This window comes from Opisthocomus hoazin, chromosome 9, assembly GCF_030867145.1.
Source record: "Opisthocomus hoazin isolate bOpiHoa1 chromosome 9, bOpiHoa1.hap1, whole genome shotgun sequence".
Taxonomy (NCBI): domain Eukaryota; kingdom Metazoa; phylum Chordata; class Aves; order Opisthocomiformes; family Opisthocomidae; genus Opisthocomus; species Opisthocomus hoazin.
Genome location: NC_134422.1, coordinates 30,980,503 through 31,003,347, shown reverse-complemented (window position 1 = coordinate 31,003,347; position 22,845 = coordinate 30,980,503). Strand labels below are relative to the sequence as shown.

The following is a 22,845-nucleotide window of genomic DNA, read 5'->3' as shown; positions in this document are numbered from 1 at the left end:
ACTATAACTTAAATAGAAACATGTAAATAAACTATCTACATTTAAAATTTTAAAATTTAATTTATAACAGCATTCTTTTATCTCAGAGCAATCAAGCTTGCCAGCAAGAAAAGGAAAAGAAACTGCAAGTCAAGTTGAACAAAATTCTTTTTTAGAGGTCATCGGGGTATTTCTATTGAGAAGGTCTTGTTTCAATATAGTGTTTCACTGGGCAGCAGTGCAATGTAGGCAGAATTACATTCAAAGACTAAACTAGATTTCAACTTGACATAAGCAGATGACATTTCTGTTGGAAACAGGAGTCAAACTTGACTACTGACAAGTGCTGAGTATTTATTTGTAGATAATTTATGAACAAAGACAAAAGTAACACACAAAAAAACAGTGGTGGTTCAGCCTATCTGTACCTTTCATTGGAAGTCCTTACGGTCACAGACACTGAGGGAGGATTTAGGTTCTGGAGAATGGGTGGTGGCTTAAGCTACCACGGGTGCAGACATCTGGGTGTGCTTGTAAACAGTGGGTGGTGGCTCTTCAGAGACCTGCTCTGAAGTGTGGGAGAGGTGTTAGCAACCAGGGCTGCTGCTTGTCACTTGAGCCTTGGCTGTGCTTCCTTTCCACTTAGCCCCTGCTGTTGAGGTGCTTGGTAATTCTTCTAAAGGTGGGGGGAAAACTAATAGCAGAGACGTTTGCAGAATACATGTAAATGACAAAAAGGTGTGTCAAAGGCAAATACTGCCTGCCATAACGGCCCTAGTGTCATAATGTAGTCAGTAATGTATGGGGGAAGAGAAATATAGTGGCAATGTATAAGGCACCCAGAGTGTCTGCTATATAGGGACATGCTAGCCTAAAGGTCAAAACCTGACATATTTAAAATGAGGAAGATTTTTACCTCCTCAATCTTGATACTCCTGTAAGGAATAAGAAACTAGTTGCATTCCCTATAAAACATGGAGTGGGTGGCAAAATGAGGAGAGTAAATGGCAAGAAGATACTACTGCAGAGGGAAATAAAAAAACCCTTAAATTTCTCTCTAACTTTTTACAGTAGCAGCCCTACAAATGGCTTTGTCATAAATCATAAAAAGTAATTAGAGAAGGGAAGTGGTGAAAGCAATACTTGAGCCAGATAAGCAAAATGATTAACTTTACATGTGTCTGCCAAGATATGATACAATTCAGACATCTCAAAACTGAAAATATTTTTCAGTTGCTGCACTATACTGCAGCAAGCTGAGAAGAGATTAGAAATAGAGATTTCTTTCGTTAGAACTGGCTTCCCTAGTACATAGTCTGATACTGTTCTTCTCAAGAATGATCTGGTTAAAATTTTGTATCTCATAATCCTGTGTTTGCATCTAGCAAGCGATACTGCAGAGATTCAGAAGGGTGCATGGGTTGTAAACTGCTCACCGTGCAAAAATGATGGCTTCTTTTTAACATGGCACTCTGGACTTGCACATTTAAATCACAGCAGACTAGAGACTTGTAAAATGGAAACAGGAAAACTGTAGTCTCTTCATCTTCTCATCTTTGGTGAGTTCATGCTGAATTGTGTGGCGCCAGTATCTCAGGCAGCATTTTTCATACTAAACATCTGTTGTTTTGATTCCTCTGTTTAAATAGATTGGATTAGAAGGGGAGAAAACCCATCACCTCCTCCCCCTCACCATTCTGCTCCAAAACTTAGTTACTATGAACACATCTTATTTATTTCCTTCCAGAAAAGGCTTCACTGACATGCAATATTTGATTTTTTGGAAACTGGTTCTGACTCAATTTTCAGCTACATCAAGATACAAGATCTAATTGTTGTGAATTGCATTCAGATAGGCTGCATCGAAGCTCCTCTGTAAATCTGTATTAAGACCATTGATTTTGATAGGCTTCGCTGCCTTAACTGACATGCTCTGGAATTACAGCAGTGTAACTGAAACCAGAATCTGCTTAAATGAGTGCTGTTTAGATCTAGCAAACATTTTGTTTAGTATTTTAACTGCAGGAGAACTGATCATAGTGCAGTTTTCTGAGAGGCAACAAAGACTACCCATTGAGGGTCAGTGTATGCTCTTAAACCTAAAGGCAAAACTTTATTATTATTTAATTTATTGTTCTTTTAAATGCTATGGATATATTAAGAGGATGACTTCCATGTTGACGCAAGATGGAAGAAAGCTGTTTTGTGTAACACCAAGAGCTACACTTGACCTCTGTTCCAAGTATTAAAAACCTGCTGTCAGCAAATTCCAAAACCTCATCCTGTGTACAAACGAATTCCACCAAAACAGTGAAATAACAATCCAAGATCTGCTGAAAGATAAGATCTCTCATCTGAAATTGAGAGTGGAAAAGTCAAAGATCACTGTGATCTTACAAGCACACAAACAGATTCTGGTCCCTGATGGAATTTGGTAAAATTATCTCAGATTGTGACTTTTGGCGTTTTTTTTTTTTAATTTAAATATCAGAAGGAGTTCCCAAATTTGCATGAACCTTCCAAGATTCACGCTAAACTTGATGTAAAACCTGAGAGGGAAAGGAAGTAGATGGAAAATTGTGCTTTTTAAAGTAGAAAACAAATTATCGTATTTGTTAACAAGTTACTGCATTTGTACTGTCACAGGGAGATTAGAAAGCAGATGTTTGTTGTGAATCCAAAGCACATCGCAGCATGAACAACTCTTCCCACTAATGTATGCCCATGATACATCTTCCAGCCTCGTTCAAAGTATTCAGCAGATGCCTGTGGGTGTCTGCATCCACTGTTCAATCAGTGGTGTGCCTTCAGGGTTAGAATGACACAAATGAGGAACATAGGTCACCCCATAGCCTTCAGTGTTGCAGGTATTTTGAAAAAGGAGAGTGTAGCTCATTTGTTGTTGTCATCCTCCCGATCCCCAAACACGCGCTATGTGACAGAAGGAATTATTGAGCTGTTTGGCAGACTCTGTGGTGACACTTCGGTTAAATGCAGTAAACTCAAAAGTGCTAAGCTATTCCACCAAACATGAAGTGTATGCAGCGATGCGTGCACTGCATAGAATCACAGAATCACAGAATAGTAGGGGTTGGAAGGGACCTCTGGGGGTCATCTAGTCCAACCCTCCTGCCAAAGCAGGGTCACCTACAGCAGGCTGCACAGGACCTTGTCCAGGCGGGTCTTGAATATCTCCAGAGAGGGAGACTCCACAACCTCCCTGGGCAGCCTGTTCCAGTGCTCCATCACCCTCAGAGGGAAGAAGTTCTTCCTCATGTTCAGACGGAACTTCCTGTGCCTCAGTTTGTGCCCATTGCCCCTTGTCCTGTCACTGGGCACCACTGAAAAGAGCTTGGCCCCATCCTCCTGACACCCACCCTTCAGATATTTGTAGGCATTTATAAGGTCCCCTCTCAGCCTTCTCTTCAGGCTGAACAAGCCCAGCTCCCTCAGCCTCTCCTTGTAGGGGAGATGTTCCAGTCCCCTCATCATCCTTGTAGCACTGACATGGTAATGACACTATCTAGAGTGGAGAATAATTTAAGAAAGTCCTCCTTTTTGATATTGAATAGATTCAGAAAACAATAATGCAATTTCAACACTAGATACCATTTTTTTGGTGTCTCAAACGACACAAATGACTGAGACTACCCTGCTGAAAGTAATTAGTACTTGTTAGTGGAAGGAAACATGACACCATTTTCATATATTCATATTCTACGTATAAATTCATGCTGACATTGCTTATGATCTTTAGGTTTATTTCTAATTTGCCATCCAGCTCTGCATCAGGTGTTGCCACATAATCTTTGTTCTTTGGGGAACTTGTTTCAATTTCCACTATTTCTTCTGCATTTTGTCGACCACTGGCTGGTCTTTTGACCTGACTTATGTGCAGAAGTCCATGAGATAGCTCTGTGCGTACATGTGTGTGTGACAAACTCGAATGTTTTTCACCAGCTGGGATAGAGTTAAAGGAGAGCAAAGTGAACATTTCCTGAATGCTCTACCAAGTGATCTCAACTGTCTTTCACATGCAGTTTATAGCAGCTGTGGTCTGACTGAAGATCAGAACTTCCCCACTCTAAATCTGTAGACCATAGAGAACAGAAAATGTGATGAGGGGGATGCTTTTGGATGAGCAATCTAGATTATTAGGATGTTGTGCTAAATTGGCATATCATATTTCTCCATACAGCTTTTTGTGAATTCTGTTTTGCATTCAGAGATGGTTTCAAATATTTAAATAAATTTCTTTGCTTAAATTATAAGTTGAAAGTCTCAGTAGCAGTCACAGAGCATTTATTTCTATGTTTATTTAGTTTTACAGGCATTTAAACTCATACTAAGATCCCCTGTTGGTTACAGGCTACTAGTTGCCCAATGGAATAAATTGCAAAGATGTGCAAAGTTGTCATTTTGAAGTTTTGAATGTGAATATTATAACTGATACGTAAATTTGCATTTTTGTGGTTTGAGTTACATTTTCAGCATTCCGTACAGTGCATATCTTGATTTGGATGGCTTGATAGACTCATCCAGACTGAGTAGCTGTCTTTCATAGACCAGACTCAGCCAGCTCCTCACTGGCAGCTGAAAACCACTCATTTCATGCCATTTAGAGGACAATTTACATTTGTTGTCATGACAACTAATTTTAACCCAAGTTTTGCCCCTAATTTGAGATCTCTGCCAATGTGCTTACATCAAACAAAATTGGTGATTCTAACTCAATGGGGCTTTTTTGGTGTATGAATTGCAACATAAGCTACTATAACTTGTTGCTACCCAACAAGGTCGTCTGTGTAGCTCGTTGCAGCTGTGTGCTTCTCTCACCTGAGCTGGCCAAGCAGGAGTCAACTGCAGGCAAAGTTGAATCACAGAATGTTCGGGGTTGGAAGGGACCTCTGTGGGTCATCTAGTCCAACCCCCCTGCTGAAGCAGGGTCACCTGGAGCAGGCTGCACAGGACCCTGTCCAGGCGGGTCTTGAATATCTCCAGAGAAGGAGACTCCACAACCTCCCTGGGCAGCCTGTTCCAGTGCTCCACCACCCTCAGAGGGAAGAAGTTCTTCCTCATGTTCAGATGGAACTTCCTATGCTTCGGTTTGTGCCCGTTGCCCCTTGTCCTGTCACTGGGCACCACTGAAAAGAGCTTGGCCCCATCCTCCTGACACCCACCCTTAAGATATTTGTAGGCATTTATTAGGTCCCCTCGCAGCCTTCTCTTCTTCAGGCTGAACAAGCCCAGCTCCCTCAGTGTCTCCCCGTAGGAGAGATGCTCCAGTCCCCTCATCATCCTCGTAGCCCTCCGCTGGACTCTCTCCAGTAGCTCCTCATCTTACACTGATGTTTGTGCTAAACCAGTGATGTAGCCATTCTGTTTGCGTGGATGTTGGGCTAAAAATTAGGTGTAGGTAATAGTTCTGCCCACAGGAACAGGATCTTCAGCCTTGTTCTCTGAAAAGCTGTCTTCCTCAGCCATTTAACTGTCATACAGAGGTGCAACGACAACCTGCCACAATTAGGCATTTTCAAAGCATGTTTAATAAAACTTGCAGGTAAATAATGACTAATCCTACTGAATGTGAATACTTTTTTTTTTTTTTAATTTTAGAATGTGAATATATTTTTTTAAAATAAACAGAAAGATGCAATAAAACAAACAATAGTGTTAAACGGAGTAGGGTGATCATACATCAACTGTATTCACCCTTGGACTGGGGCATGTGAGGGCCAGCTTGCCAGCCCCACTCTAACAGAGAGTAGAAATCCAAGTCAAGTGTGTTGACCTAGTTCACATTAAGTATTTCATCTGACAAAACTTTTCATCTTTCCCACAGCAGGGGAAAAGAACACATGCTGAAATTTCAGTGAGGTCATGTAACAGATCTGCCCAAATCTGATCCACTACTTTTATCTTTTCTTTTTTTTTAAAAAAAACATGTTTAGAATCACACAATCTTGGAAATAACTTCGTAGTCTCTATTAATTCAGTGATGAGAAAAACATTAAAAAATAATCTGAAATTCTTAAACTTATATCCATGTTTAAATAACAAGTTGATAATTAACAAGACAGATTAACTGAGTGTGAGAAAAGTGTGTTCTTTTTCTTTTGGGGAATCTGCGTATGCCTGTCTAGCACTTTCTGTTGCAAAAATGTCACAGAAAATGCAGGAGAAAACCTCGTATCTCAGGATTTTTCATTAAAAGTGTATTCCTTTTTCTGTGCAAGTTTTTCCTTCCAAGCTCTATGAAATATTTTTGTTTAAATTGTAGAAGTCACTTTAAGCACATATAGTTAGATCTATTTCCTAATGTGTATGTGCTGAAATCTAGGGAAGTATGTTGAGTTTATACTGGAAATTTATTAGCCAATACAAAACTCATTTAAACTTCATGTGAGTTTATTTTCACTAAAGAAAAACCTCACCACCAGGCTATGGGCGGTATGTTGAAAGGAACAGGAAGAGCAGTGCCAGCTGGAGATCTGCATCCTTGCCCCAAACTCGTAAAAACTGCAGCCTGAGAAACCCATCAGCCTGCCCTCGCCTGTGCCTTCAGCGCGTGCGGTGCACTCCTTAGCAGCTCTCGCCCAGAGGACAGGGTCCAGGAGCAAAGCGTTAGACTGCGGAGCTGGTATCTGAGGTGAGTTTGGGGGTGTCAAAGCTCAAAGCCGTGACTGGCATGTGGGTTGAGGCTGCCATCCACAGTGCTGTAGATAGCTGGCATGCCCTTCCCCGGGGGGTGGGGGTGTGGGGTGGGGGTGGGGTGTCTGCATGGTTTGTGGAAAAGGTGCCCATCTTGTGGGTGGTACCACGGTGAATGGCATTATCCACACACCCTGATTTAGGTTGCGTGTCACTTTCACTGGAACAGTTGCAGTTTCCTTCCCCCTCCCCTTGTTTTTAATTCAATCTCCTTGTTGAGAGAAGGCTGAGAAATTAAAGATTACAAAATGCCAACAAGAGAGAAAAAACACTGCTGTACCAAGGCTGGCTGTAGGAAAACGATGGCAATTGTCCAGAAGCAAAGATGAAAGTCTCAAAGCAAGAAGAAAGCTGGAAGAACCAGCTGGGAAAAAGCAAACACATGAAGAGAAAACGCAAGTGTGTCACTAAACCAAGGACCAAGCAGGTGAACTCTTGTCTTAAAACTAATGCTTTTAACGTGCATCTTAATGCATGCTGTTGTTTGAACTGTGTTTAGAGTCAGCAGTTTATGCCAGGTATCAGTGCAGAATGAAAAGATAAAATAGAACTATTTCACAACCTCTCAAAAACACACCCACTCGTACACAAAGTAAGGCGTGCAACAGCTGACTATTGTCATTATTCCTCTCACTTGTGGTATCACTTTGACATTTAAGGAAAAGTAAGCTGTTAGTACATGAAAGTTCTTTACTGTTCTATATTATGCTACCAGGGCACTATGATTATGCAGAAATGCTTTGGGTTGGGAGGGGAGGGGAGGAGGAAAGTGTTTTTGTGAGAATGACCATCAGCACCTTGATTCTGGAAGACTAAGTTTGATTTTGACTCGATAATCAACTCATGCTGGCCATTCTAATTTCACATCATTATTTTAAACGAAAGAACTGCATGTTTGGAGGAGAACAAATATTATTACTAAAATGTTTTAATTAAGATTACAGATTATCCATCAAATCTAAAAAGTATTTTTGTAGGTTCTAGGATAATTTATAGACAGTGGTAATACAGATGCATTCCAAAAATGTGTTGTACTTAATGCTGGTATCACTTCCTACTGTTAATCTGGTTCACTTAGTTGTTTCTGTGTCTGACACAGTACTTTTCAAATAAAAGAACCTCAAGTGAGAGGAGGGTGTAAAAACCCTCCTGCTTCTGAACTGTTGTCTACCAAAACCTACCTTTGTAGTTAAGACTCTGTACGTTTACTACAGGTGACAAGTGTAGTACATCTAATGGATTCAAGAGTTTGAAACAATTAGTGTCAGCTGGGATTTCTTAAGTCTAAATAACATTAATCTTTCTAAGCTAAGACATGAGCTCTTTAAAAACTGTTTTTAAGATCTTTTAGGGAAGGCAAGAAAATGGTATTAAGGTTACCTATCTTGCATTTCTGAGTCTTTAGACATATTCACGTAGGAGAACCCACTTATTTTTAATCACCTACTTAATTGACCGGAGGTGCTCCACAGCTATCTGGCTGTAAAATACCACAGTAAATCTGAAAGCTATGCTCAAGCGTAATTTATCTGGAAAAAAAAAAATTGAAAGAGTAATAAATTAGAAGTTTCTTATAATACACAAAATAGCTCAAGACTGTAGATTAAATGGTCACTGGAAGTCTTGGAAGAGAAATGAAGCAAGCTAATTTCCAAACTTCCTTCACTGTCCTGCTTTCCACTAAAAATATCTCCAGACTTTCCTTGGTTAAGACCTCCAAAAGTCCGGTATACTGGATTAAGGATTACCTAAAGAGAATATTTCTCTCTTCTGTTTTCATACTACAAAATTGCTAGAAAATATTTAAACTTTTATGACTATTAGGCCAACAATTGCTAGAATAGACTGGCATATCCACAAATGTGCATGTGAAATCATAAAAATGTGTAGCAGTGGGGAGGAAAGAATGCTGCATGTTTCAGCACATAATAAATTCCTGCTCAAAAAATACTTTGTATTTTTGGTAGGTTTACAAAACAAAATACTTATTCACACCATATTTTCAAGTTCCAGTTTGTGGAGTAAATAGAAGGCAACGTTTTAAAGAATAAAGTTCAAATAAGAAAAACATAATTAGTCGCTATATTAAGGTAAGAACAGTGTATATTGCTGTAGAAAGGATGAAGCACATACTATCCATGTGCACGTACTTAGTAAAATGATGGCAAGACAACTAATTCCTTGTAAGCAGCATTTGTAAATAAAGGCTAGTCTATTAGTTGCAGTCTGTTACTTGCAGAGCCAAAGGATCAGAGATCCTTCCCCTGTACCCCTTGCTGCTTTCTCCGTATTTTTGCTGTTCTGGTATTTACTAAACTGCTTATTCAGAACTTGTAACTCAGAACCATATTGTAAACCTGGACATCTGAGTTTTCAATCTTCAAAGAAAAATTATTAACCTTGCAATTTAAGCATTTGACTTGATTGTGCTGTACAGGTCTTATATTTATTGAATGCTAAGACAAGTGAGGATATTCAAGTTTGGTTTCCACATGGTTAAACTATGCCCTGGTTTAACATGACATATCTGGCATCTAACAAACTGAAATTTTTCATTTAAATACTGAATTCACCAGCAGAGAAAATGAGCATGTCTGGATAGTACTTATCCTCTATCAACCCAAAAACAATTCCTACTTTTTGTATCCATTCTTTCTAGGAACAAATTAATTTTTCTTCTGCCTTCTTTGTGTGATCCTCCACTTGTTTAGATACATCTGCTGCTTTTTAGGAGTAAGACACCACATTAGTTGTACTGCAACACAAGATAATGTACTGTGGCACAAGGCAGGCACATTCTTATACTTTAATTTACAACCCTGACTTATTTCATCTGCCAGTAAATCTATCAGGTTTAATTTAGTCCAGTGAGTTAATTCTTCTCTAAGTATCAGGAACAGCTTACTCCTCATTAAAAGGGCTATATAAATAGCCATTTAAAAGATGTTAATTCAAAGCCATCAGAAAGGGAAGAGACACCATTTGCTTTGTTTCACACTAAGCACATTCGTAACTGCTTGTTGCGATTCTTGTGAGACAAACATGGATATAGGTTACCAATACAAAAACAGGAACAACAGCTCTCTGAGCCACAAAAAACTTTCTTCAGATGTTGGTTGCATAGGGTTGCTAACACAGTGACTGTCACAAATTTTTTTTTTTTTTTTTTTAAATTCTTCTGGCTGTTGACCTTCATGCTCCAACATCAGAGGCTGTAGCTGGGTATCTGTAGCAATACAGTTTGTTGTCTGCACCTCCACTCAATAGCAACTGGTGAGAGGAAAAGAGAACTGTCATTAGTATCAGAACTAAGCAAAATACCTACACAAAAGTTGAGGACTGATTTTCTTTCCTCTGAAGACATAAACAGAAGTAATGAATAATTAACTGTTAATATTTGACTAAAACCCAGAATCAAAAGTGCAGAAGCAGCCTTGCCTCTTACCCTTCTAGAATCAGAAGCAAAGTTTTTCCAGGAAATTTCTAAAGCTTTTCACACCTTTTACTGAGAACAGGAGCCACACAGAATCTTGAATGCTAACAAAATGTTTTTTCCCCTTTCATACATGTGTGGACCGCTACAGTGGCGGAACAGCTTGCTATAGACGATTATATAGGTCCCCCCTTACACGTACTGCCATGCCCCAGCTATCAGTTCACGCTGCTGCTTTAGTCTCCAAGGCAGCAAATGGTACCTTGGAACACGTATTTTCTCAGTGAGGTGTGGTGCTGTTCTCGTGTCTCTCCTTGTTGTGAATATCAGTGTAACACCCTTAATGCTACAGAGCTCAAACTGCCATCCTACTCCTTTGCACACTAGCATGGGGAAGTGCTGCAGTGCGTATGACAGTAACACCTTCTCTTTTACCCAGTATCAACCACAGCACAACTAAAACTTCCCGTTCTATTCTATTCTATCTTTAATCATAAAGGAAAAACAACTCCACGACTGCTTTTAGCCCTCTTCCTAACCCCCATGCATATAAATGGCATAACTTGCTCTTCGGATTCTTACCCCTGGTTCTGTCCAGTCCACACACAAAACCTTGTCTTCATGAGCAGCCAAGTCATAGAGAGGAGCTTTGCAACTGGCAAAACACAAGTATTTACAGTCACGCATTTGAAGTTACATGAGCAATCACCAAAACCAAAATTGGTTCCTGGCAAAAACACTCTGACAATACTATCAAACAGATCTGGTCTAGCAGTTACAAATGCTTTAAGAGAATACAGGTATCTACATCTGTCACGTTTTCTCTGCTTTCTCCAGAGCTGATTACATCAGTTTTAACCTCTCCTACATCTCCAAAGAGAAAAGCAGCAACATATTGCACCTGCTTGCAAACTACCTTGAGACTGAAATTTAATCAATCTGCTTTTTAGGAACAGTTTATTACACAGTTTCCTTTTTCCACGTGTGGATGCTGCTTGACTGTGTGTGTTTTCCAGAAAAGTCCTGTGTCTTCTGAATGCAAACCATTTCATTGCTTAGAAATTTGTAATGAAAGGTCTGAAAAGAGTAGCAAGTGAAACTTCACACTGTTAGGTTCGTTCCTTAGAAAAAGAATGTATTTTGTTCCTTGAAGTAGAGGAATGGTTAGCAGACCTTCTGAAGTTCCTAATACTGGTAGCAACGTTATGGTTGCTGCCTTCTGCATTTCAATCAATGCTGCTGTTAATGCCAGGTATATCCCATGTTGGAAGGCCATAGAGTGCTCTCAGATGTTAAGCCACAGGTCCTCTAGTAGACTACAAGTATTCTTCTCCCTTTTGTTATACACTTGACTCCTGAAACCTAGAGGATTTTCACAAACGCCACAGGAGTTTCCAATTAATTTCTCAGAGTGCTTTTGCTATTTCATTAGGTTAACTGACCCTGTAAGCTCACATGCCTTCGAACAGCGAAGAATGTGTGTTTACTTTACCTCCTTGTGTCCCAGAGCTTCACAATGTTGTCCAGAGAACCAGAGATCAGCTGATGCTCATGGGTAGGTGACCACTTCACAGATGTCACCCAGCCTGTGTGAGATGTCAGAGACAGGAGAACCAAGGAACCATCTGAACAGAAAAAGAGGAAAAAAAAAAAAAGACATCAGAACAGAAAGAGAGGAAAAAATAAAAGACAACAGTAGATGCCAGCTGAAACCATTTAAGATGCATACAAAATCCAGTGAGAAAAGCAGTCACCAACATATTTGTGTTCAGGGTAGGTATTTCTCCCACCAGTAATTCTAATTTCAAAAATCAAAATGAACTTTAAAGAAAGCAAACAGAAATATAAGCCAAACAAGTTCTGGGGGAAAACAAAACCAAACCAAACTACCAAACCAAAATTCAAAATGTATTTTCTTGTCACTAAATTATTTTCAAAGATTTTTTGGAAAAAAGCAAACAAAAAATTTGGGGTTTTTTAACAACATGTAAGAAGATAATACTGTTAAACTCTGGATTAGATTTATAGAACCTAAACAAGTAAACATGTCTATGAAATAAATCTGGCAGGCTCAGTCGTAAGTTATATGCAATTCTGTCAGACATGGCACCACTATATTGTAATGAAGTGACTATTTCACTTTAGTGATGGTCTAACCAATTTAGGTGCGAACCTGACAAAAAAAAAAAAAAAAAAAGAAAAAAAAAGGGACTGTCCAGGCCCACAACTGCACAGTTGACAAACCATTAGTAAGTTTGGGGGGGGGGGGGGAGAAGAAACCTAAGCTTATTAGGTGAGAAATCAAAAGAAGTCTTGCACCACATTATGAAAAACAGACAATAATCTCTGTATTTAATAAAAGCCCCCAAATGACTTACTTCAATCAGAGGGACTAGAAAACAGGTTGTGAGATGTCTCCCAACAGGGAGAAGTTATGATTTTGAAAAAACAACTTTGAGAAGATGCACATTTTAGCTCACCTTTGCTGCGAGGATCCCATAGTCTAATATGTCTGTCAGTGCTACCGGATGCAAGGCGTCGACACAGTGGTGAGTAGGAGACAGAATTAAACACTTTGTTTCCTGTCTGTCAGAAAAAAAAATACTAACTAAGAGAGGAGGTACTATTTTTGCACAACTTTTTATTATTTGAGCTGGACTTGAGTTGAACCTACAGATGAAGTATAGTGATCTCACCAAAGTTGATTTGAGATCTCCAGTCTCAGCATCCCAGAATTTAATAGTGTGGTCCCATGATGCGCTGCAGATTTCTTCAGCATCTGACCACAGCACAGAGGAGACAGCTTCTGTGTGGCCAGAGAGGGTTGCCAGGGGAGTCTACAATTTAAAGGTGAGAGAACATCAGATTGAATATTGTCGACAAATCTATTTTTTCAACAAATAAAAATATGTGTCTATTCAGCCTCAGACGTATCACCAGAAATCTTCATACAGTCGCTTTCAACAAAGAGAAATTATTTTGTGTGGCCACACTTTTGAAATAAAATGCTGGACAAACCTGGAGCTCATCTTACCCTTGTTAGTCCCAACTGTTCAGTTTTCTGCTTCTTCCGTGGTCTGTTAGCTGCTTCTTCCATTTCATCCTCTTCATCTGTAGGTACTGTGACAGAGAACAGTCAGACTTGATCGAGAAGTTTTTGAATTGTATTTCCATATAAGCAATTAAGCAAACCTCCATATTTGCAGTACCCAACCTGTCTATGGTGTATGAGTATTTTAACCTTACACCTGTGATCGTATCAGTATTATCTCCATGTTGAGTGTAAGGAAAATGAATACAAATTAAGTGATGTTCTCCAGGTCATGCAGTTTTAAAACGAAGTCCAAATGAATTTTCAAGCCCATCCTTACTCATAGAAAATCCCAACAGTAATTCAGGTGTGTGACAAAACACAATCATTCTTTTAGATGCAATACTTACATATACACTCCCAAACTGAAAGAATATGACTTGTAACAGTGAAAGAAAGCCTTCAGACCAAACGGAATTAATCTGCATTTCTAGGAAAGACCTGGCCATCTTACTGTTCCCTCCATATAATGGTGTCAATAATAGAACAGAAAAATAACCCACAAACTTTTGATTTGTAAAGAGTCTGTACACAAACCTGCATATTTATATAAACCCATTAAAAAATAAATGAAATATATGAAGTACTGTGTTCTGAACAAAATAAACATCAGCAGGCAGCTGATAACCATGCCTGAAATTAAGTATGGTCTTTGTTACCAGCCGTAACAGTAACTTAAGACAGTGATAGATAGTTGTGATTTTGCAATAAAAAAAACAAAATTTCTATCTTGCTTTTAATACTAGAGATTCAAATTTTCTTAAAGAAAAAACTATTCTGATATCCATATTTCAGGCTGTCATTAAGTAAAGTTTTTTGAATACAGCCAAGAATCCCAGCTTACACATATCTTACCTGAAGACCAGATCTTTAACATCTTATCCCAAGACCCACTGCAGAACTGTATGAACAGAAACATTTTGTTAAATGTTGATCCAGATAGACTCTGTAAGTCATATTAAGTACAGTTCCTGCTTGAAATATTAACCAATGGGTTATAAACACATAAAGAACAGTGCTGGGCTCCTCAAAAAAAAAAGTTTGGTATAGATCAAATTATTTTTTTTCTTTGCAGGAAAAAAACATGTACAAAGTATCTCTTTATTTCCTTCAGCACCAAAAGGTTTTATTTTAACCTGTCTCATTAAGTCAAGCTTAGTGGGAGGGATGACTCGCACCTTTGGGGTGTGAGTGCTCTTAACTGTTGAATTCCTGGATAAGGGGAAAGGACCTCTTCTACCACCTGCTTTTTTTTTTTAGCATCACTCTGGAATTTTTTCCCCCCACCAAAACTACTGTGAAAATTTAGGTCAAATTTTAGAATAGTTTACTATAATGCAAAATTCATGTGTTAAAAGCAAGGTTTATTTAAAAAATAAATATTCAGCTTCAGTCAAGGCAAAAGCAGCAGTATAATGGCTTGTCCTATCTAAAGTCACCTTCAGCTTTTTGTAATACTAGAGGTTAACTGCATCGCTTTGTTTGGAAAGATGGCCTAGTGTTGATGTAGCAGTCCTAATCCTCAATAACCACCATTTATAATAAGATCAGAAATTTTGCAGTGTGTCAGCTGTAACATGATGACTAGTATCTATGCGGGGACAAAAAGATGGTTTTTGAAACACAGGCTGCTAGCATCCCAAAAGACAAAGATTTCTTTCCAGGAGTCACTCACTTTAGTTCTTGTGCAATCAACAGCTATGGAGTCTACACTTCCAGCATGTCCCCTGCAGCAGTGCAAGGCTTTCACTTTGTTTTTCTCCACATTCCACTCCCACAGCAGGATAGTTTGGTCCATAGAAGCACTGAGTAACAGGCATGATAAACTATCTGAGGAAGAAAAAACAGTCACGCTTGCATGCAACTCAGCTTTCCAAAATCTTTACAGTAATTATTCTAATCAAAGAAGAAATAGGAGATAGATAGAAACCCATACATATCTCAGTTTACATCATCTTACCCTGTAAGTACAATTAATATAAAAATACATACCAGTACTTGCTAATGAAGACTGCAAGGTGGACAGAGGGCGTACGTATTTAACTACATTCATTACTGTTAAAGGACTGTTTTATTGAAAGAACTGTACCATTTAGATTATTAATTATTCATGACTGAGGAATTCTGACACTTCTCCCCCAATAAATAAAGCTATCACTATTGCCCTAATACAAATACTGACCTTGCTTCACCCATGCCACGTCCTTCACTACTTCTGTATGCCCAGCTATTGTTGTGATGGATTTTCCTTCCAAAGTCCAGATTCGAGCAGTCTGATCATAGCAGCCAGTTAATATCCTACATGGTACAGAATATGAAAAATTCTTGTCTTTAAAACCAACAATGTTTTATGAAAAAAATACTGAATCAGAAACTTAGAAAAATATTTGCATAATAACTGGTTAGCTGAAATGAATTCAAAGTATAGCTACTTCGTGTAAAAGAAAAAAAAATATCCAAGTTTGGAAAAGTAAAAAATCTTTTTGTTACAGAGTAAAGCTTCATTAAAGCCTACAACTATAAGGCTAGGAGTACAGGACAAAAAGAAAAGCAATCAGAGTACTGCATATTCTGGTAGATGAGACTTCAGATTACTTACATCATTTAAAATAAAATTTGTTGTTCATGGTATGTTACCAGAGCGTATCAAAAGCACTTTCAAACCATTACACAATACAGCAACATTGCCAAGTTGATTGGAAAATTTATGTGAAAATATAGTAGCAAAGCACAATTATAGTTAGGTTTTTCTAAAGAAAAGCTCTATATAAAAGGCACACTATTATATTTGTTGCTAATTAATATCACATTTGAAGTCAAGGATTTAAGCTAAAAGAGATAAGGAAATCTTACTGCCCTTTAAGAGAAAGGCTAGTAAACAGCATTTGTATTATCCATTTGTAGTGACAGTATCTCATGTTCAGTGACCACAGCTGTCTTCTACTTGAGTTAAAGTCACTGTCAGCATAGAATAGAGGTGTTAAAATGGAACTGCATACAAAAGCAAGTAGCTGACTTGACGGGTTAAAAAAAATTTGAAACAAAAACAGAGCAAAGAAAAAATAGTTATTAGAGAGACACTCCATTTGACAACACGAAGCCCTCTGCACCCAACAGGAATAAGCAAGACAGAACTGGCTTAGTGCAGTACCATTCTTCAGTGGCTTGAACAGAACTGATCCAGTCATCGTGGAAGATGCATTCCTCTGGCTGAGGGGCCATGTATTTCTCCACGTACTCTATTTCCACCACTTCTTCCTGAGCTCACAGACAAAATACTTGTTTAGTATGGGTTTATTGTTTTTAATCAATAACAGTAATATTTAACTATAGTGTGGTGCAAATATACGAGTTTATTGGGCAAAGATCTTGGTATCCAAGTCCTTTGCCACATTAGTGGAATTAAAATTTTAGAAGAGTGTCTGAATTATACTGCTTTCTGTATTTTTATCAAATTAATAGCAAGCTGGAAGCAAAAACAAGTAATTTCACTCTTCTTAGGTTCCTCCTCTTCTGTATTTATCCATATAAAACTGGTGTCTAAAATACTTCACAGCATTTTCTAGAGGTAATACTAATGTCCCCCGTTATTCCCCAATGTCACTAATAGACTAGGAGACAAAAATATATTAACGATAAACTGAGTAAGACAAAAATTTCCTCTCTGAACTGTATACAGACAATAGACAGGATAACGATGTTCCTTGCACTGCTCAGTCCCATACTCTCGAATCACTCTGCAGTTCAGAATGGATTTACATATACAGGGAATTCTCCTGGCAAAGCTGGAAAAGAAATAAAACTGAGCAAGGAAACCTGCCTAGTCAGGATGACAGTGTAATACCTATATCAGATTGAAGTAAACTGGCTAAGTCTGTTCTACTGTCCAAGATGAGGAGAAATGGAGTATCACTTACAGTGGAGATATTTTCCATTTCCATGTGCGTGACCAGTGGCACACGCAAGAACTGGCCATTGATAAGGAAGTCAAATTCCACATATTTGTGATCCACTGAAACAAATTGGGAAAAATACATGTTCAGGTGTCACTACTTATTTGATACCATCAAGAACAGCATCATTCTGTCACTGTTTCAGGAGAACAGAGCCAGCAAGAAGTTAAAAAAGACCAAAAAAACCCCAACCCAAAGCACACCCAACAAAAGAGACAGTTTCTTCTCCCCGTTGTAAGTCGGCAGCCCATGAATTCCACAGGATTTATGTGAGGTAAGAGGAAGGAAAATTTGCTGATGTGGTTCACAGAGTTACATTTGCCTCTTATTGTTAACACATTATTTTCTAAATCCTTTTCTCTGTAGCTACGTCTAATCAATCTGCAGCGGTGCTTCATCACTGTTCTGTATGGAGCTCACCACTGCTAGCCCACATCTTTATCCTCACCAGCCAGAGCCCTGTATTTGAGGCAGCAACAGGAAAATCCCAAGAATTTTTGGTTCACGTTTCTCCCTCTGTAATGGCATAGTTGACAAAGGCCCCACATTTTGACGAGAGCGTTGCACTGTGCGCTAGTTTTCTATTCCAGGTTGCTTGCAGTTTCATGGGTTAAAAGCAGCTTGTGCAAGCCTCGGCAGGTTAAGATACAGAAAATGGGATTTTTCAACAGCATTGCACAGGTGTCTTTCCCCCGAAAATCCTCCAGGTCAGTCAGGCCCATTTCAGGTAGCCACGAGAGAACGGCTGGGCTCTTCTCAAAGGCTCTCATACAACCCAAACCTTTGGTTTCGTTAGTTCTTTCGCCAGGCTACAGGGAACTCTTCCGTTCCCGCCTGCGTCGCGGGGCACACACTGACGCAGCCTCTGGATCGTGTCCCTGGGTCTGCCCGCCAGCACCGGTACCCGCTGACAGTCAGGTCACCTCCCACGAGTCCCTACTGCCGCAGCCAGCCCGAAACCGACGGGCCGGACGGGCTCGGGCCGCAGCCCGACCTCACTCAGGGGTCCGTGGTGCCGGTGCGCTGCCTCGGGCTTTGTCAGCGCGTCCCTCCCCCCGGGCCGGGCCTGCCCCGCCGCGCACCGCAACCCGTCACGGGCCTGGGTCGCCCGGTGCGCGAGGCAGAGCCGCGGGCCGTGCCCTCACCCGGGCCGGCGGGCAGGGACGCGGGGACGAAGCGGAACGGTCACCCCCGGCAGACCGGCGCCGCCGAACCGAAGGCGGGCGAGCGCGGCCGCCGCCGACCCAGAGCTCCCGCGGGGAAGAAGCGGCCGCCCTCCCCCGCCCCGGCACCTACCGTTACCGGCCGCCAGCAGCTTGTTGATGAGATGGCTGAGGTCGGTGGTCTCGGAGGCCGCGGGCACCGAGAAGGGCACATCCTCCACGGCGTACCTGCGGGCACACGGCGCCGTTACGGCCTCGGCGTTACCGCCGCTGCTGCTGCCGCCGCCCTCCCCCGCTCCCCCCGCCTCGCGCGGGAGACCCCTCACCTGCGGCTCTCGGTGCGGAACCGCGCCGTGAGCTGCGCCATACTGCCGCCGCCGACCACGTGCCGCGGTCAGCCGCGCCCGCCCGCGGGGCACCGCCCGCGCTCGGGCCCCGCCGAGGCCCTTTCCCGCGGCCCGGCCCGGCCCGGCCCGGCCCGGCCCAGCGGGCTGCCGTAGAGACCACGAAGCCCACCCCACCTCACGGCCTACGGCACCCGGGAAGCCCGAGCCGCCGCCGCCTTCCCGGCGCCCCCCGCGCGCCCCTCCCTCCCCGCCTCGCTCCCCGCCGGTTGGCGCGCGTGCGCCGAGGGGCGCTGTGCATGGCGGTGCCGGGAGGCGAGGCGAGGTTGAGTAGAGCCCTTCGGGCGGGGCCCGCGCCTGTGCGTCCTGTCCCCCCCGCCGGCCCGGGGCTGTGGCGCGAAGGGGCGTGACCGGGGGGGAGGAGCAGGGTGAGGGGCCGGGAATGGGGCGCCCCCGTTCCCCTCAGGAGGGGAGGGGGCGTGGGGGGCGCCTGCCGAGGGCACTCGCAGGCCCTTGGGCCGCTGGAGGGGCGTCTCGTGCCTGCCCCTCGCCCGGGACCGGCTTGCTGTGACCGGGCCGGGCCGGGCCGGGCCGGGCGGGGCTAACCGCGGTACCGGCGTGTCCGCCGCGGCGGTGAGTATTTCCCCGGCTGGGGCTGGGGCTGCGGTGCGGCTGGAGCCGGCGTGTGGGACTGTTGGCTGCTGATAGTGTCTGCTTGGTGTAACTTGGGCCGTGTTTCTTTGCATGTGAAGGGGCACATCAACAATAAACTTCCTGCTAAAAGTAATAAACCCAACATGCAGTAGACTGTAAAAGAAGCTGTAAGTGAATTTTCTTTTTTTGGGAGAAGGCTGTTCGTGTGAGTACCTGCTGTGTGCTTGGTTTATACATCTTTTTTTCCCCACCTTTTTGGCAATTACTTGTGCTCTCGGGGAGCAGTTGTGCTTTGCCTGTGTGGTGACTCACGTTGGGGCAGCTTGTTGGAGCGGGCAGGTGTTGGGTCTTCATGTCTTGTGAGACTGGAACATCTGTTTCTTAGGTGTACTTGAAAGATCTAACATTGTCAACGTAATTGACACAAGTGCATTTTCCAGATACTTGTGCTAGCTACACAAAAGTGATTTACTCAAGAAACCTTTTAAGGAGCAGTCCCCAGATCTTCTGTGTGTTCTTAACACTATCTGCCTGCTCTTCCCTGACAGACATAAGCTGAATCTCAAACCTGGTACAAGTTAATACGAAGCTAATTGTGACTCATGTACTTGATGGTATCGCTGTGTCCTAATTTCCTCCCTGTTGTGTTTTACTGTAATTCATGCTCTTCAGAATGGTGGTAGAGAAATGTCTTCAGAGGTAGCTACTTCGGAGACAGTGTTTAGTTGTGAGCTGTGCAATTGACTTAAATCTCTTTACAAAACCACTGAAACATTTCGTGCAAACCCCCAAAAAGGATTGTTGGTGAGGCATTCAGCGGTATGTATTTCCTGTCAAGAAGTATAAATTAAAGCTAGGGTGGGGAATATTGCTATCAGAAGTGCTGAAAACATGAACTTGTGCAATCAAGCTTTGATTTCCTTTTTTAATGGGTATACACTGAAGACTTGAAGCTTGAAAAATATAAGAGAATTCCTTCCTTCCTGCCCTGATAGAGTACTCCTAGGTAGAATGTGCTTATTATCACAGTGGACTTCTCTGTTTTTTACAGTTTAAGTTTCTTCTCATGACTAAAATCTTGCAATATAGACTCAGTGTTGAAATAATTAGCTCTGGGATTTTGAAAGGCCATACTTCCCTTTGGGATCTGGCTGCATGTTGCCTTTACAAGGAGGCCTTGTAACTGAGGGAAGGCAGAAGCAAGCATTCATACGAGGCCTTAAAATTATGTCAGTCGAGAACCATTGTATTTTTAGGGACCACTGCTTGTAGATGGTAGGTATAGGCATTACCATAAAAAAAAGAATTGGAGGCAGGAAAATACAAATTTCTGATACTCTGTCCTAAGGCAGGGTGGAGATCTGACTGGTCAATGATAGGATTTTAAATTAATGCTAGTTAAGTGTGACTTTTCTGTTAGTGTCTTTTAAAGTTTATATATTAAGAATCAGTAGGCAAGCTTCTGGATTAGAGAGGAGTTTGTAACTTTATGAGAAAGGTTCATCTCAGAATGGGCATTGAAATCCTGTTCCTGTTGGGAGTTCCTGATGTTGTACAAGTCGTGTCTGTGGATGACAGTCAGTGAGAACCTAGTGTTGCAAGAGGCTTTGACAGCTGTGTTATCACTGGAGTTCTTGACAGCTAAATGAATCAAGATCTGACTGCCTTTTGGGTTTTGGTAAATGATCTTGAACTATTAGTGCATTTGTTTTTGGAATAGAACCACTGATGGTAATACGTAGGCTAGATTGCAGTGCATAACGTTTGCTCTTTTGAAGATCCTCTCTGTAAGACCCTGCATAAAATGCTCGTGATGGTTATCGTGTTTGTCTGTGCTAGCGGTTTCTGTGGATGCTTGCTCTCTTTGTAGAGTTGAACCAAGGATAGCAATGGCCATAGATTTCCCTTTATTTTGAGCAAAGTGCTTCCCAAATGGAGGCAGGGTGAGGGAAGCAGTCCTGTGGCATTAAAATGCGCTAGCCCTTGAGTTGGAAATGGCCTTAGAGTGGTGGACTTCACAGAGGGCAGCCTGTAGAGTGGTTTGGGTGGAGCTGCATTAAGGCTAAAGCTGAGGCATGGAGAGCTGAGGATACAGCTGTTGATCCTGTTTTATGCTAACATTAAACTCCCACATTTCTCCTTCAACCACTTGTTAAATGTGGGATATAACGGTGTTATGTTGGAAATTTTTGCGGCACTTACGTAAAGTCTTTATGAAGAGATGCTTGTATGTTATTTACTCATTCGTGACAAAATATTAGTACATACATATATACAGGATTGAACTGTCTTGTTTGGGAAATTTGTTAGCAACATTTATGCAACTATAAAATTTCTTAACTATGTACGTACTTGCAAGTAGCTGTAAAAGTATATTTCTTTAAGACAAAAAAAATCTTTTTTTTTGTTCAGGATTGCATGCCACTTAAGTTAATGAAAACCTGTATGGTTAAACCATGAAGTTCATTGTCTGGGGTGATGAGCGTGCCAATGGTTTGCCTGGGTTAGAACAATGATTAGACAAAGTCACAGGGCAAAAACATACCAAGGGCATTTTTTAAACACAAAGATACACTTCACATGTTTCTGGGCGGCTTAGAAGAAGAAGCTGGGTAAATATCCCTGTATATTTACCCTACTGCTGTCATTTTTTCCCCTGAGCTTTATTATTAACCAGTGTTAGATTCAGGATATTGGGCTACTCGTGCCATTGATCCATCCCACAGCCTTCCTTTTGTTCTGTAGTTTGTTCCAGCACTCTCAGGGTACATACCATTGATATCTCTGGAACAAATTTCTTCAGTTTATCTCAAAAAACTAAATGTGCTGCTTTGGCAAAACTGACATATCTTCTTTACAACTTTGGGGAGAAATGATTGAGCAATGATGAAATGTAGTGTTCTGTCTTTTTTTCATTTGTCGCTAACATGCTTCAGACATTTTAACTGAAACATCTCATAATTGTTCTCAGATCGAAAGCTACAAAATATTTGGTAAGCATGAGATAACTTCATTTGGAACTTGGTTTGGAGTGTCATCACTTGAAAATTGAATGGAAAATTAAATCTGCTTTAGATTAAAGTATTTAGTATATTGAGCATATGAGCAGCTTAACTTCACAATTTTGTTTGTATCAGCAGGATGTTTTGTTCAGCTTCAAAAGCCAAGGAGGTGTGGACTTACTTTGCCTGTGGTCCTTTATGTCTTTGCAAAGGAAAAGAAATTTGTGCTTCCAGGATTGTACAGTTCTTTTCAAGAGACTTTCTAGCCTTTTTACATTCTCATTACTAAAGCTGTGAATGGTTGAAATGTCGCAGCCAAGAAGGTCCATCTCAAGGAATTTGCTATGGGGTCTGGTGAAGAAGATAAAGCTGATAGGCATCATGCTGATATAACGCTGCCTGTCTTTAAAATAAACACTGAAGGGGAAAATCCTGAACACCTTTCCTCCTCCAGGCTGCAGGAATTAAGTTTTCTTCAATTCAGTTTGGCGTGTTATGTGTGTAGTCTGGTATAT

The 22,845-nt window shown here is 41.3% G+C and overlaps 2 protein-coding genes across 7 annotated transcripts in view; one reads left to right on the top strand and one right to left on the bottom strand.

The window, feature by feature from the left end:
* Positions 1 to 7,600: 7,600 nt before the first annotated feature.
* Positions 7,601 to 18,785, bottom strand: WDR12 (WD repeat domain 12). Its single transcript, XM_075431176.1, has 13 exons — positions 18,657 to 18,785; positions 18,464 to 18,558; positions 17,132 to 17,226; positions 16,366 to 16,472; positions 15,397 to 15,512; positions 14,890 to 15,044; positions 14,070 to 14,115; positions 13,158 to 13,243; positions 12,820 to 12,960; positions 12,604 to 12,709; positions 11,616 to 11,748; positions 10,706 to 10,778; positions 7,601 to 9,960 (listed from the first exon to the last, which is right to left on the bottom strand). The coding sequence occupies exons 1-13, from the start codon at positions 18,695 to 18,697 to the stop codon at positions 9,883 to 9,885; spliced, it is 1,272 nt and encodes a 423-aa protein (XP_075287291.1). The 5' UTR covers positions 18,698 to 18,785; the 3' UTR covers positions 7,601 to 9,882.
* A 159-nt stretch (positions 18,786 to 18,944) lies between these two features.
* Positions 18,945 to 22,845, top strand: part of CARF (calcium responsive transcription factor) — a 37,664-nt gene continuing 33,763 nt past the window's right edge. For 3 of the 6 annotated variants that reach the window (XM_075431173.1, XM_075431170.1, XM_075431167.1), the window contains exon 1: positions 19,078 to 19,307. The gene's annotated coding sequence lies outside the window, so the exon portion shown is untranslated. Of the gene's footprint in view, positions 19,034 to 19,077; positions 19,308 to 22,845 lie in introns of those variants that run through there. The other 3 variants (XM_075431169.1, XM_075431168.1, XM_075431172.1) reach the window with 3 other exon arrangements.